Source organism: Fusarium keratoplasticum, chromosome 3 (assembly GCF_025433545.1).
Source record: "Fusarium keratoplasticum isolate Fu6.1 chromosome 3, whole genome shotgun sequence".
In the NCBI taxonomy this organism is placed as follows: domain Eukaryota; kingdom Fungi; phylum Ascomycota; class Sordariomycetes; order Hypocreales; family Nectriaceae; genus Fusarium; species Fusarium keratoplasticum.
In genome coordinates this window covers 1,351,104-1,364,058 of record NC_070531.1, presented here as the reverse complement: position 1 = coordinate 1,364,058, position 12,955 = coordinate 1,351,104, and the positions used below count along the sequence as shown (strand labels likewise).

Below are 12,955 nucleotides of genomic sequence, written 5' to 3'. Positions count from 1 at the left end.
GCGCCAGAGGTATCAGAGGCATAGGCTCAGAGCTGCATAGAGACACCTAGACGTACACACAATCACTTCTCATGTATATTCAACCTTGAAAACTTGGATATAATCCTCGCTTGCATTGATAATAGTACCGAGACAATTTACTCGTATCATGACGTCTAGACATGACGTCGTCTTGGCCAAATACCTTCTCTAAGTGTTCCCCAGTAGTTGTACAGTTTCCCATTACCCCCCTCGCGCCGTAACGCCCTCGTATCCCAAAACGTATAAACACGTGCTCGAGCAGAGCACCTTTGACCTCTGCAGGCAACCTGCTCCTCTTCTGCGCCAGCGCCTTGCTCCTCCTCTGGGTTGATATCAAGACTCCTAATCTATGGGACCACAGAGTTCCTAATCTGTGCTCGCACTCAACTCCATCGACTTTTCCCACAGATTCCTTAGCAAGGCTGCTGTGCCGTCCTCCTCCTCGCCGCCCACCAAGCTCGAGCCGCTAAGCCGGTCTGTCAACCTGCCGTCGTCATCACCGCCATCATAGCTTGATGCCGCGCCGTTCGTCCGCACCGAGTTAGGCCGCTTAGGCGTCACGGGTCTCCGAGCGTCGGGCATACTGACGTTGCGGGTGTGGTGACGCATGGTGAGGTCGAGGGATCGCTTTCCGTTGGCGGAGCCGAGGCTGGCGGATGGAATACGAAGCGACTTGTCCATGCCCGGGAGGCGGTTTAGGCGATCGATGGACCGTGAAATCGGGTTCTGATGTCGACGAACGACGAGGTACTCCATGCCGGTGCGCTCCAGGAGCTTGCCGACTCGGGGGTCGCGGCTGTTTGCCCCGTCATAGCCGGGTCCGCCGACGCCAATCAGCGGCGTGTGGCCGACCACACCTCCGACTCCGCCGACTGCCTGTCCCGGCTCAATCACAGAGCTAGCCCGCTGGAGATTCAGCTTCTGCTGTGTCCGTGACGTCTGGGCGGGAGGACCAGCTGTCCGTCGGGAGGACTTGGGCGCTAATGCACTGTCGTCGACCTCTTCCTTCTGTTGCGGCGCGCTGGTAGGGGCCTCACGATCTCCCGAGATGCTGGCAATGGAGCGAGGTTTTTGAGGAGTATCGTCGAAGCGGTGATAGTCTCCCCGAGGTGGCCGGTAGAAAGATCCCTCACTGGTCAATCCGGACCCTGCGGCCTCAACGAAGCGAGAGGTAAGCTCATCCTGGTTACTCCCCATAAGAGTACCCGAATCTCGGCCCTCAGCCGAGGCTGGGGCGAAGTGTTGGGGCGCAACCTGCGCCAGATCCGCGCTCATCTGGGGCGGAGCTCCGTGTGAGGGAGTGCGCTGTAGGATGCGGGATGTGAGGTAGCCTTTCTGATGAGATGTGATGCGCTCCGGGCTTGACATGGGAGGTTGCTCAGGCTGGTCCTGGTGGCCCGCCTGGGCTGAAGGGACGGGATCGACGGGGGTGATCGGTCGAGAGGTCGCGGCGTGGTCGTCGGGATGATGGACAGAGTGATTGCTGCTGTTGAGGGAGCCCTTGCGGGAGAGGTATGGCGAGTTAGACCCACTGGCATCGACCCATTCGTCGTCCTGGCCGTCGTTGCCCAAGTCGAAGTGGACCTGTGACTTCCCACCGGAGGTCTGCGTCTGGTAGACAATGGTGGTGCTTGAGGCGCGCTTCAGCTCCGCGGAACGGTTTCGCTTGCCAATCTCTGTGTGCGAGCGGTTGCGCTTGAGCTTCGAGTGGGAGGGGCTCTTGACGATCCTTGATTGGGAAGGACTCTTGAGGAGCTTGGTTTGCGACGAGCTTTTGCCGAGCTTGGCCTGCGACGAATTCCTTGTGAGATTGGCTGATGAGGACTCGCGGGACGATAGTCTCGCGTCGCTGGCAGTTCGGCGGTGGGAATTGTTGCCCGAGGATGCGGTTCGCTGTATCTGTTGCTGGTTCTCGTCGGCTGGGGAGGTATGGCGACGGTTCAGCTTGGGCTGTTTAGGAGCGTTCTTGGCGGCGGGCGCGCGAGCGTGGTGTAGGTGGCCGACGGTGTGCTGTCGCTGGTGATGGCGGACGTGGTGATGTCGGCGCTGATGTTGATGGTGGACGCCGCTGCTCTCGCTCTGAGAGTCGCTCTCCTGATGGTTGAGGGGAGGCCGTTTTGATTGGCCGCTTGTCGACGATGCGCTGTCGACGTCCCGTGTGTGAGGCATGATTGCTGGCGGTGCAAAGGCAATTCGCTCTCGATTGAGCGCTCTAGATGACTAAATCGGGTTCTTTTGAGATTGTTTCGTCTCTGCTATTGTGAGAATATGTGGTTATGTTCCTCCTGGCTAACCCGACGACCCGAGTGCCTGTTATCATGGGCGCTGAGGGCGGCGCAGGCAGAGAGGAATGAATGCGTGATCGGATTGGGAGAGATGAATCGGAGCCGAATCACGGGCTGTTCTCGGCAAATGATGAACAGCCTTGCAGGAACTAGAAGCTGCAGAGGAAATGTCGCTGTAGCTAAATGTAGCGGCGTTTGCTTTATAACCCGAAAGTCGCAGTGATGTCAATGGATCGGCCGAGAGAAGAATCGGTGAGGGTCGAATGCAGTGGAGGAGCGGAGACGACCGGCGATCACTTTTGCGATCTGGGGATCCAATGCGATGCGATGCGATGCGATGCGATGCGCGTGGGGGTAAAGGATGAGGAAGAAGAGAGGGAGAGGGCGCGTGAGGGAGAAGGGAGGAGAGTTGAGCTTCCCGCGAAGAGGAGAAGCAACTTTTTTGGGTCAAGGAACAATTCCAGACGGGACCAGACAAGCCCAAGCCCCAGACAAAATGAACAAGCAAAACGGCGCGAGATGAACTAGTGTTGCCGAGACACCGGGCTAGGACTAGTTGGTTGGCGGCTGGGGGCACGTCTCTTTTGGTGGGTTTAGAAATGCGCAATCTAGAGGAGACGAGATTTGAGAGGGGGGAAATAATAGGTAGGTAGCGAGTCAAGTCTTTTGCGAAATGAATGACTGAGTGGACGAGGGGCTCGTGAGTAGAGCGAGCGAGGTATGAGCATGTGTTGAGTGAGCCTACAGTACTACAGTGGGGGGACAGACGTGTCCGTCGCTTGTACAAACCTACACCATCAGCCACAAAGGCAAACACTACTAAAATTGTGTTATCTCTGGTTTATATTGAGATGGCTGCTTCAAGATGGTTACAATAGAAGGAAACACGTCCTAGCAACCCATTGCGTCAGTGTTGAGAGTGGATAGCTCTGAGGGTCCGTCTTCTCCCACTCTAAGTGAGCAACACGACACGTACTGCAGGATAAAATTACTTTGACCATGCAGCTGTTAGCGAACATCTAACGTTAGGTGCGTGAGAAAGAATGGGTAAGAAAAGATGGAGTCATTATTATGGGACGTGAACACGAAGTAGATGGAAGCCTGTGAAAGACCGTTCGACTATCAGAGACGCGACTGGAATTTTAGGAATCGCCTTGCTAGGCAGGCCAAGCGTGAGCATATGCATGCAACGTACGAATCATCCCGCGGGGGTCTTGGCCCCTCTCGTGTTTTTTGTCAACCGACAGCGCAGCATGGTGCTGGATGCGTGTGTCCCAGTGCATCTTGCGTCACTCGCGAGATGCACATTGCATTAGTCTGGGGCCCTCCTTGAACGGAGCGATCAAACTCGGGGCCACCGGAGCACACGAACACACAATTCTCATCCCGGGCCGACTGTAGGCGTAACCCGAGCATGACCACCAATGTTGCAATCCGCCGGGAAATTCGAGGACTAGAGTCAGCTTTGTGTTGTGTGTTACTGTTACCAGAGCACAAATGAGAGTGGCCGACTAGCCCAGGGTTATACAACCATAAACCCTGTTGTGAGAGACGTGTATTTGCAAGTCGTGACCGTCATGTTCAGACGCGAGTTGTGGTTGGAGGTTGTAAAGATAAGTAGATACAACCTGCTCGTATTAGGATGAGATTATAATTATACGTCTTCTCTAACCTTGAGACTGTCCCTTGTATGATGCATGGTTATACTTTTATGAAAGAAATACGTGAGAATAGAAAGACGGTACAACGCGCTCTCAACCCCAGGATTTGAGATGCCGCGCTATTCCCGATTGGTTAGACCCATCTGTCGGAACTACCTATCAACCCCAGAATAACTGTTCCACGCCCAATTGATCCTAAATAATGCGGATGGATAGTATAGCGACAGATGCTTCTTCATCTATTAGACTTGAATACATTCGAAAGGGCGATTACGACTGACCAAGAAGTACGCATCCCGCCTGTTGCTGGGCGACTTGATCGCACACAGCTGGTGGCCAGTGGTCACTTAAAACAGCACGTGACGTGCACATGCAACCACCATCATCCACTGCAAACATTGGATCCTCATTTGCCCAACTAACTCATCGCCTCCCACGTCAACGTCGACTTCTCCACCACTACGTCCCTACATCTAGCATCGCATTCCCCTCCTTCACCGAATACATACTCTGCAGCCATGTCGCCTTTATCCGACCTCGAAGATGAAAAGAAGCAGTACCAAGAGCAGGTGCGACATCAGCTTTCGCCTCAAATTTGAATCATACTGACTGTTGCCTCTACAGTTGGACATCGTCCACGGCCAACTACGCGACGACCCCGAGAACGTCGAACTCAAAGCGCTTCAGGAGGAGTTGAACAACTTCATTGATCTCCTCAATGAGAACATTGCTGAGCTCAAGCCCAAGCAGGCGCCCAAGCCAGCTCCCAAGCAGCCGTCCCCGCCACCTGAACCGGAGAAGTGGTCCCGCGAGAACCACCCCGCCTTTAAGAAAGCGACCCCGGCCGAGGAGAAGGAGGACACGCCCGTCCACTACCAGGTCAACGACACAGTGTTGGCGAAATGGGTCACCGGTGACAAGGCATTCTACCCGGCGCGTATTACATCCATTACAGGGTCCTCGACAGACCCCATCTACATTGTCAAGTTCAAGACGTATGATAACACAGAGACCCTGCGATCTCGAGATATCCGCCCTGTCTCGAATAAGCGAAAGGCAGACGGTACCCCATTGTCCTCGACACCCGCGACTCCCCCTGCCCCCGGATTGGTGACGTCGGCCGGCGCGACAGTGTATCCTGAAGCGAAGAGAGAAGCCGAGAACAACGGCGATGTGAAGCCCCCCAAGGCAAAGAAGCTTAAGGCGAAGAAGGAGCTCGAGAAGAACAAGAATAAGTGGCAAGAGTTTAGCGCCAAATCCAAGTTCGGAAAGGCTCACAAGAAGGAGAGCATGTTCCGAACTCCCGAGGGTGTTAACGGTAGAGGTAAGCATCTTGTGTCGAGTTATGAGTGCAAATGCTGACTTTTGTGGCAGTTGGTTTCACAGGCTCTGGCCAGACCATGCGAAAAGACCCAACTCGAAGCCGTCATGTCTACCAAATGAACGATGAGCTGGACTAATGACCATTCTCTCTTAGCAGGGCATTTCCGCGATATCAAATTGGCGTGCAGAAGGCGTTTGGAAGTCTCGGGAGCTATTGCTTTGTTTGGTAACATGCCTTGCATTTGATCGTGGCAGAGGCTAACGTCTTATCTTTGCTGGCGTTTTAACCCAGTTGTCTTTTTTTCAGAATCCAAGCACATAGGAGAGCTGCGGCCTGAATGGGCCAGCCAAGGTCAATTGAATACCTGCTTCATGGCGTACTTTGCTGTCTTGGAGTTGAGTGCATACTAAACTGATACAGCAGGCCGGGCTAGTTGCTATTATGGACCTTTATTGTCCATTGTTCTATGCGTCGGCCAAGTGAAGTGGGCATCGACCTGGATGCCCACTTCGCTAGTACCTAGTTATTGCCAAGGTTGATCTTGGGACAGATGTCCTGAGCGATCTTCAAGAAGGCATTTGCCCTCTCACTTGTTGGCTCAGCGACAACGGTTGGCTTTCCTCGATCGCCATCGTCTCCAATGTTGGGATGTAATGGAATATCGCCGAGGAAATCAATCTGGTGCTCCTGGCACAACTTCTCCACCCTCGCATTTGACCCAAAGATGTGTGTCTCTCCGTGGCAATGAGGGCACTGGAAGAGAGACATGTTCTGCACCAGGCCAAGAATGTTGACGTCGACAGTCTTGAACATGTTGATACCTTTGACGGCGTCTTTGGTTGCTAGAGTGTGCGGTGTAGTGACAATGACGGAACCTGCGTAGCATCAGCAACAGTAGAGGAAATACCTCGTAGACACGCACCATCCAGAATGACTTGCTGTGTGATGGTCAGTTGTGTATCTCCGGTTCCTGGCGGCAGGTCGAGGACCAGGATATCAAGACCACCCCAGTCAACTTCATGAAGGAGCTGCTGAATTGCCTTCATCACCATGGGGCCTCGCCACACGACGGGGGCGTTCTCGCCGACTAGGTAGCCCATTGACATGGTCTTGACACCATAGTTTGTCAGAGGGATCAACTGGTTCTCTACAGAGGTGTCAGCGTTTCAAGAACTGGCTTGATGCAACGGTGGAACTGACTGCTAGATAACCTAGGCTCCCCTGAAAGATCAAACAGAGTGGGGATAGACGGGCCAAAGATGTCAGTATCGAGGATACCGGCGCGGTAGCCGAGACGGGCAAAGGCGAGAGACAAGTTTGCTGGAATATATCAACATGGCTGTAAACGAGTACGATATGAGTTGATATACCTGCTACTGTGCTTTTACCTACACCACCTTTGGCGGATGACACTGCAATTACCTTCTCAACACCAGCTATGTTGCGTCTTTGAGGACGTCGAGGCCAGTTCGGAGGTGTACCGGACCGGGGGAGACCCTGCCATTGGTTAGGGAAAGAGCCATGGTTTTGTAAAGATAGTCCAGGGCATTGGTTACCAAGGGATTCTCATGCTGGAGAGCCCGAAGGGTCTGAAAGAGGCGAGCAGAAGTCGGGCGCATCTTGTGAGGACTGGGGTTGTAGTTGAGTTGAGCTGAGATGAGGGACTAGGCCTCGGTTCAGAGGAACCAAACTCTACCCAAGGTCTGTTTGACTATATCAATGAGGGAAGACTTGAAATTCAGACTCCAAGCATCTTGTTAGAAATGGAGCTGATATATCATCCAATATTGGATCTCAACTCAGGCTTCCATGCTCAATTCAGCTTGAGTTAGCGGCCCTCGGCGCTATCGCTCACTGCCGGCGCCACTATTACTGAGCTGCGACAATTCTGCCATCTCCCACCGCCCAAAAGTTCAAGACCATCCTAGAAAATTTCCAACCTACGTGGGGGCCGCTACCATTGGTAGGAGAGCTTTGCATCTGATCCAAGACACTTTTTGTCCAAGATACATATCGACAATGGCCAAAGCAAAGGGTCGCGCAAAGCAGTTCGAGGACTTGGACGAGCATATCGCCAAGGGTACGTAACTCAATTTCTCATGCGCCACGTTGCGCAAAGTTTCTAACTCGTTTCTAGACTACGATCCTGAAGCCAATGTCGATGTGAGCGAGCACGGCAGCGACAGCGAATCGAGCGAGAACGAGAACGCTGGCACAGAGCACTATGTCTCTGTGGGAAAGAGCAAGCTGAGGCAAAAGGAGGGCGTGTCGCTCGGTCCCAAGTATCAAGGCTCGCGCGTCTCTAGGGCAGCTCTGGAGCAGGAGAGCGAGTCCGACGACGAGGGAGACGAGGATGAGGATGAGGACGACGAAGAATTCGACGATCCTGAGACTGCCGACTTGGAACGCGACGAGGCCGAGGCCAACGACTCCGAGATTTCCAGTGACAATGCCCTCGGCGAGAGCGACGAGGAGCGCTTCCAGGACTTTACCTTCCGAGGGAGCTCGAAACCCAAGAAGCCAGTGAGCAAGTCCAAGAGGGCCACTGCTGCTGACTTTATGTCTTCCTCTGACGAGGGCGGCGAGGGTGGTGCCGACGTGGACGAGGACGAAGACGAAGACGAGATGAGCGGCGTGGAACTCGAGGGCTCTGACTCGGAAGAGGATGACATGGATGATGGCCTCGACGCTCTTGTCGACGGCGCTGGAGATTCGGATGACGAGTCTGAAGAAGACGACGAGGAAGATGAGGAAGATGAAGACGCCAGTGATGATGAAGAGGAAAGCGACGATGATGAGAAGGAGAAGAAGGCGAAGAGTGTAAAGCCCGTCATGGCTGCCTTTTCAAACCGCACCGACGTCAACAAGGGTCTTGCCATTCGAGAACAGCGCAAGATCTATGATGGTCTTCTCAACCTCCGAATCCGTCTACAAAAGGCCCTCATCGCCGCCAACACCTTTGCCGCCATCGAGGACAGCCCCGAGCCCGAGTCTGAGCCTTACGAGGCGGCCGAGGAGGCTGCTATCAAGCTGCTGAACACCATCAGCAGCCTCAAGGACAACTTTGGTTCGTCTCGGGCTGGTGATAAGCGCAAGCGCGAGCTAGACGCCTCGATGACGACCCAGGAGATTTGGGAGCAGATGCAGGCTGAGGAGGAGCGGGCTGTCAAAGTCAGAGAGGCTGGCCTGGACAAGTGGTCACGCAAGGTTCAGTCTGTCGACACCACAAGAGACGGCCTCAAGTCGCGAAAGGATACGCTCGTCACTGCGCTCCAGGAGCAGCTCTTGAACCCGGACAACCGCCTCGCCAAGCGCTCCCGCGTTCCTCGATCATGCGCTCCCGCGCAGGCGGCCAAGGGCGTGACGCAGGACGACGACATCTACGACGACGCCGACTTTTACCAGGTGCTCCTCAAGGAGCTCGTGGACCAGCGCACGGTGGACGGGTCCTCAGCGTCGGCGGGCGCGGTGCCGACGGTGATGCTCACGGCGGCCAAGGAGGTCAAGACGCGCAAGAACGTGGACCGCAAGGCGAGCAAGGGCCGCAAGATGCGCTTCACGGTGCACGAGAAGCTGCAGAACTTTATGGCGCCTGAGGACCGGCGGGCGTGGGAGCAGGAGGCCATCGACCGCTTCTTTGGCACCCTGTTTGGCCGCAAGATGGAGCTCAACGAGGACGAGAGCGATGATGATGACATGGAGGTTGACGCCGAGGAGGCGGGCTTGAGGTTGTTTAGAAGCTAGACTGTGTACATGGATAACTCGTGGTACGGAGTTCTTTTTTGAGTATTTATCCCAAATACCAGGTATAGAGAAACATGGTTAATAAAATCGAATGAACTCCCAGATGCACCACCGGTCCTCCTAGTGTACTCCTCGTCTCAGGCGTATCCCCCTCCAAAGCGCGTCCGCTCAGACGGGTGTAAGCGCGGTAACAGGGCCAGACATGCCAAAATGCAAAAGCGAGGGCGACTTGGCGGCTGACGTCGTCGAAAGGTCGGCGGGTGAATATGAGGGCGATGAGGTTGGACGTGAGGAGTAGACCGCCGAGAGACTGGAGGAGAAGGGTGGCTGCGGGTGTGAGAGGTTGGAGGTGTAAGGATGGATACAAGATGAAGGAGAGGGCGGCTGGTGTTTCCACGAGGGCGTGGATGACGAAGGGGATTGTAGACATGATTGAAACTGTTGTGTTGGTGATAAGAAATGTGTAGTTTTGAAGTGGAAGATTTAAGTTGGCGGCGGGGGGGGGACTCGCTTAGAGGAATAGCCATCATCGTTGAGGCCGACATTTTCTCATCTGTGAGATTTTATAGTTGTGGGATTTATTGAACGCTTGAAACCCATCTAACGTCCATGGATATTTTTTTTCTGATCGCTACTGTGATGGATGGCTTACAGTTTCAGTTTCGCCGGAGGTTGTCTGATGCTAGTCGATACTCGAAAACAGTCTCTGGGGAAATGCACCCTACACAGCTTTGGCATAGGATCTTTAAGGATGAGCCAATTACAATAATTTCTTCTTTTTACCCGGTAAAGTAGCAGTTGGAATAGTAGAGCACCTGGTTCTGCCAATCCGAGCGTTGGGGATATCTAACACTCGCCTCGAGACCTTGTCTGGGGTAGCACAGGCGGTCTCAGGCTTCTGCTTCGTGTGTTTCAGAGCAGAGTCCTGTGCAATTATCTCCGTTGTTTTATAACGGAATTCATATTAAACTACCCCTGGAAGCTTCCCAGGGCGCTCATTCTTTCTTGTGCATTTGGTTGTCTAGGCTCGCTGCTCCGCTAATATCTGAACCTTCCTGTGTATGGAGGTCGAGCTATCTCTCTTTCCTCTTCGAATTATCTTCGACACACCACCAAGGCCGAAGAGCTTTATCCATAACTTGTACACTTACTACAGACCCCCAATAAAGAGGCGAAGCTTGATGTATCTGACCGTAAATGCCAGCCACACTGAGCCCTCAGCGCTTACACCCATCCTCACCTTCAGCCTTATGAACACCCCGGCAGCTTGATTCGCCCCGTCGGCGCAACTGACCCGGCATCGGGGCAACGCTTCGACGGGATGACGTCGCCCTCTCCTCGGGAAGCAGCACTGCCGTGAACCAGAGTCACTGTTCATCGTGGAGAGGAGGAGGAGGGCGGCCGCCCGTGACTGGGGTTAAGAGGCTGAGCCACAATCCTGGCGCCCGGATAGTCTGCTTCAGGTCTAGTCAGGTCCCCGTTTCCGGCAGATAGTCCCGAGGTACAGCTACGAGAAGAGAAAAATCTCACGGTATTTGTTTACCGATTAACAAAAAAACGAACGTAGATAATGCTATTGGCGAGTAAGAGAGACCCTGCGACGAGACTCCAAAGATGGTTGATGCAGCGCCAAGGCGGACACTAGCCCATCGTAAAGCTTTGCATGTATCGTCAAGGCTGTTTTTCTGCTACAACCCCCGCGAGACACTTTGTAACATGGCGAAACCGAACACGCGGGCCGAGATAAGGGTTTGAGGACGGCACGTATATTTATAAAGGGAATTCCATGCCCTGAATGCTTTGTGTCACTCACCGCTTGGTGTAGCAATAACACTGTCTTGTCTACGGTTCCCCTCATCTCCCTACCTACCTAATCGAGGATATCCGAGACATTCCCCATTGTTCTGCAACCAGCTTCGTCGCTGCACTCATCAAACCGTCGAAAACCTTCTCTTCTTCTCCCATCCCGTTGTCTCTCCTTCTTCCCGTCTCGTCACGATCGCCATTGAATCTTCTTCCCCTCACTTCAACCCCTGTTCGTATAAGCAGCCTGGCGTCGAGATAGCGTCATCGATATTGTCTCGGGATTCCTCCCCCACGCACAAACACGACAAGATAGGATAGCGACGATTCGAGGCGTCAACGATATTCGCAGAGGACTCAATTGACCTCTCTCGAGTCTGGTCTTCTCGATTCGGTCACGTAGAGTGGCTTTCTTGCCGTTCAGGCTCTCCTCCAATCTTTTACGCTCTCAACCAAACAATCTGTTGGGGAAAGAACCCCCCCGACAGCTTCAGCCATGACAGCACCCAGCACATTTGGGGAGCTGAACCTCTCCATCATTGGCATCGGCACTGAATACCCCCCCTATACGCTGGAGCATACTTGCCTCGATATTCTCGGTGAGAGGTTTTACCCAGATACACCATCGTAAGTGCTTGGCACAGCAATATGCGCCATCCTCGCTGACCACGCTCGTAATCATAGCATGAGAAAAGTCCTTGGGATCAATAAATACACCGGCATCGAAACACGATCTTCCATCGGGCTCCCAGACCACCCGGCAGTCAACCAGAAAAATGCGCCATCGATATCAGAACTTCACCAGCTCTTCCATTCTGACGGTGTTCCCCTAGCCATACGCGCCGCTCGCAAGGCCATCGCCGAGGCCAAGATCGATACCCGCTTCATAACCCACATCGTCGCCACGACCTGCACAGACAGCGCCAACCCGGGCTTTGACCACTTCGTTGCAAAGGGGCTGGGTATTACCCATGGAGTCGAGAAGGTTCTGTTACATGGCGTCGGCTGCAGTGGTGGATTGGCCACCCTGCGTACAGGCGCGAACCTGGCCCTGGGACATAGAGCTCGAGGTTTACCTGCTCGCGTATTATGTGTCGCACTAGAGGTCAGCACTACCATGGTGCGGAGTGAGTTGGATAGCATCAATGAGCTGCAGGAGACGAGAATAGGCGCATGTCTCTTTTCTGACTGTGCCAGCGCTGTTGTTTTGAGCAACGGCATTGGTGAGCCCGCCGAGTCCGTCTATGACCTGCTAGGCTGGGACCATAGGGTAATACCAGATACCGAGCATGATCTAGGGTTCGACGTCGACCCTGTTGGTACGTTATTGACAAGTACCGCCAAGATATTGCATCACGATACTGACCCCGAGACAGGCTGGAAAGTCATTCTGACCCCACGGGTCCCAAAGCTCACGGGGGCTGCAATTGCGCCAGCATTCAACGACCTCAAGGCCTCGTTGCCGCGTTTGCCTCCAGATTATCAGAGCGCCGCCGACTTTGACTGGGCCATGCACCCTGGTGGTGCTACCATCCTCACCGGTGCCGAGCAAGCCATGAATATTACCCCGGAACATATGAGAGCAAGCTACGACACCTACATCAACCATGGAAACTCCAGCTCTGCCACCATCTTCAGCGTCATGGATCGCCTGCGTTCCAAGGACATGGATGCCATGAGTCCCGGTGGGCGTCTGCGCGAGTATGTCGTGGGATGTGCTTTTGGACCTGGGATATCCGTAGAGATGTGTATGCTGAAGCGCAATCTCAGCCTTGGCTCGAGTATCGTCGGCCTACAAACTCCACCACAAACACCCCCCGAAACGGAGAGCGAGCCAAGTGAGGTCGGCGACGGTGAGTGGGGCCCCGAGATGAGCGGGTCTTCGGACGGGAAGGATGCGGTGATCGAGTCTCGGGATCAAGACGCGGCGTTTGTAGCGAAAGCATTGGAGCATCTAGACCTGGATTAGAGAGATATTGGGTCGCATTGAAGGATGAGCGAGCAAGTTGAGGCCGCTGAGTAATGCTGTTCCTAGAGATATAACAAGGAAAGGATATAGCCATGGCGAGGCCTTAGGTCCACGCCAGTCGTTGACGATTTTCGACACCCATATTGAA

General features: G+C 54.0%; 5 protein-coding genes across 5 annotated transcripts; 3 read left to right on the top strand and 2 right to left on the bottom strand.

Annotated features, from left to right (window-relative positions):
* Nucleotides 1–387: 387 nt before the first annotated feature.
* NCS57_00382100 (uncharacterized protein) lies at nucleotides 388–2,190 on the bottom strand (the record flags this gene model as incomplete). The annotated part of the gene is made up of 1 exon (XM_053053801.1): nucleotides 388–2,190. One exon carries the CDS (start codon nucleotides 2,188–2,190, stop codon nucleotides 388–390), a length of 1,803 nt encoding a protein of 600 aa, XP_052915961.1.
* Nucleotides 2,191–4,485: 2,295 nt separating this feature from the next.
* Nucleotides 4,486–5,427, top strand: NCS57_00382000 (Tudor domain-containing protein; the record flags this gene model as incomplete). The annotated part of the gene is made up of 3 exons (XM_053053800.1): nucleotides 4,486–4,536; nucleotides 4,592–5,291; nucleotides 5,342–5,427. The coding sequence occupies 3 exons, from the start codon at nucleotides 4,486–4,488 to the stop codon at nucleotides 5,425–5,427; spliced, it is 837 nt and encodes a 278-aa protein (XP_052915960.1).
* Nucleotides 5,428–5,810: 383 nt separating this feature from the next.
* On the bottom strand, nucleotides 5,811–6,910 carry NCS57_00381900 (uncharacterized protein; the record flags this gene model as incomplete). Its single annotated transcript, XM_053053799.1, has 5 exons — nucleotides 5,811–6,166; nucleotides 6,214–6,438; nucleotides 6,492–6,611; nucleotides 6,662–6,788; nucleotides 6,848–6,910. 5 exons carry the CDS (start codon nucleotides 6,908–6,910, stop codon nucleotides 5,811–5,813), a joined length of 891 nt encoding a protein of 296 aa, XP_052915959.1.
* A 364-nt stretch (nucleotides 6,911–7,274) lies between these two features.
* NCS57_00381800 (Protein BFR2) lies at nucleotides 7,275–9,035 on the top strand (the record flags this gene model as incomplete). The annotated part of the gene is made up of 2 exons (XM_053053798.1): nucleotides 7,275–7,371; nucleotides 7,429–9,035. The coding sequence occupies exons 1-2, from the start codon at nucleotides 7,311–7,313 to the stop codon at nucleotides 9,033–9,035; spliced, it is 1,668 nt and encodes a 555-aa protein (XP_052915958.1). The 5' UTR covers nucleotides 7,275–7,310.
* A 2,299-nt stretch (nucleotides 9,036–11,334) lies between these two features.
* On the top strand, nucleotides 11,335–12,807 carry NCS57_00381700 (uncharacterized protein; the record flags this gene model as incomplete). The annotated part of the gene is made up of 3 exons (XM_053053797.1): nucleotides 11,335–11,465; nucleotides 11,523–12,157; nucleotides 12,215–12,807. 3 exons carry the CDS (start codon nucleotides 11,335–11,337, stop codon nucleotides 12,805–12,807), a joined length of 1,359 nt encoding a protein of 452 aa, XP_052915957.1.
* Nucleotides 12,808–12,955: the final 148 nt, after the last annotated feature.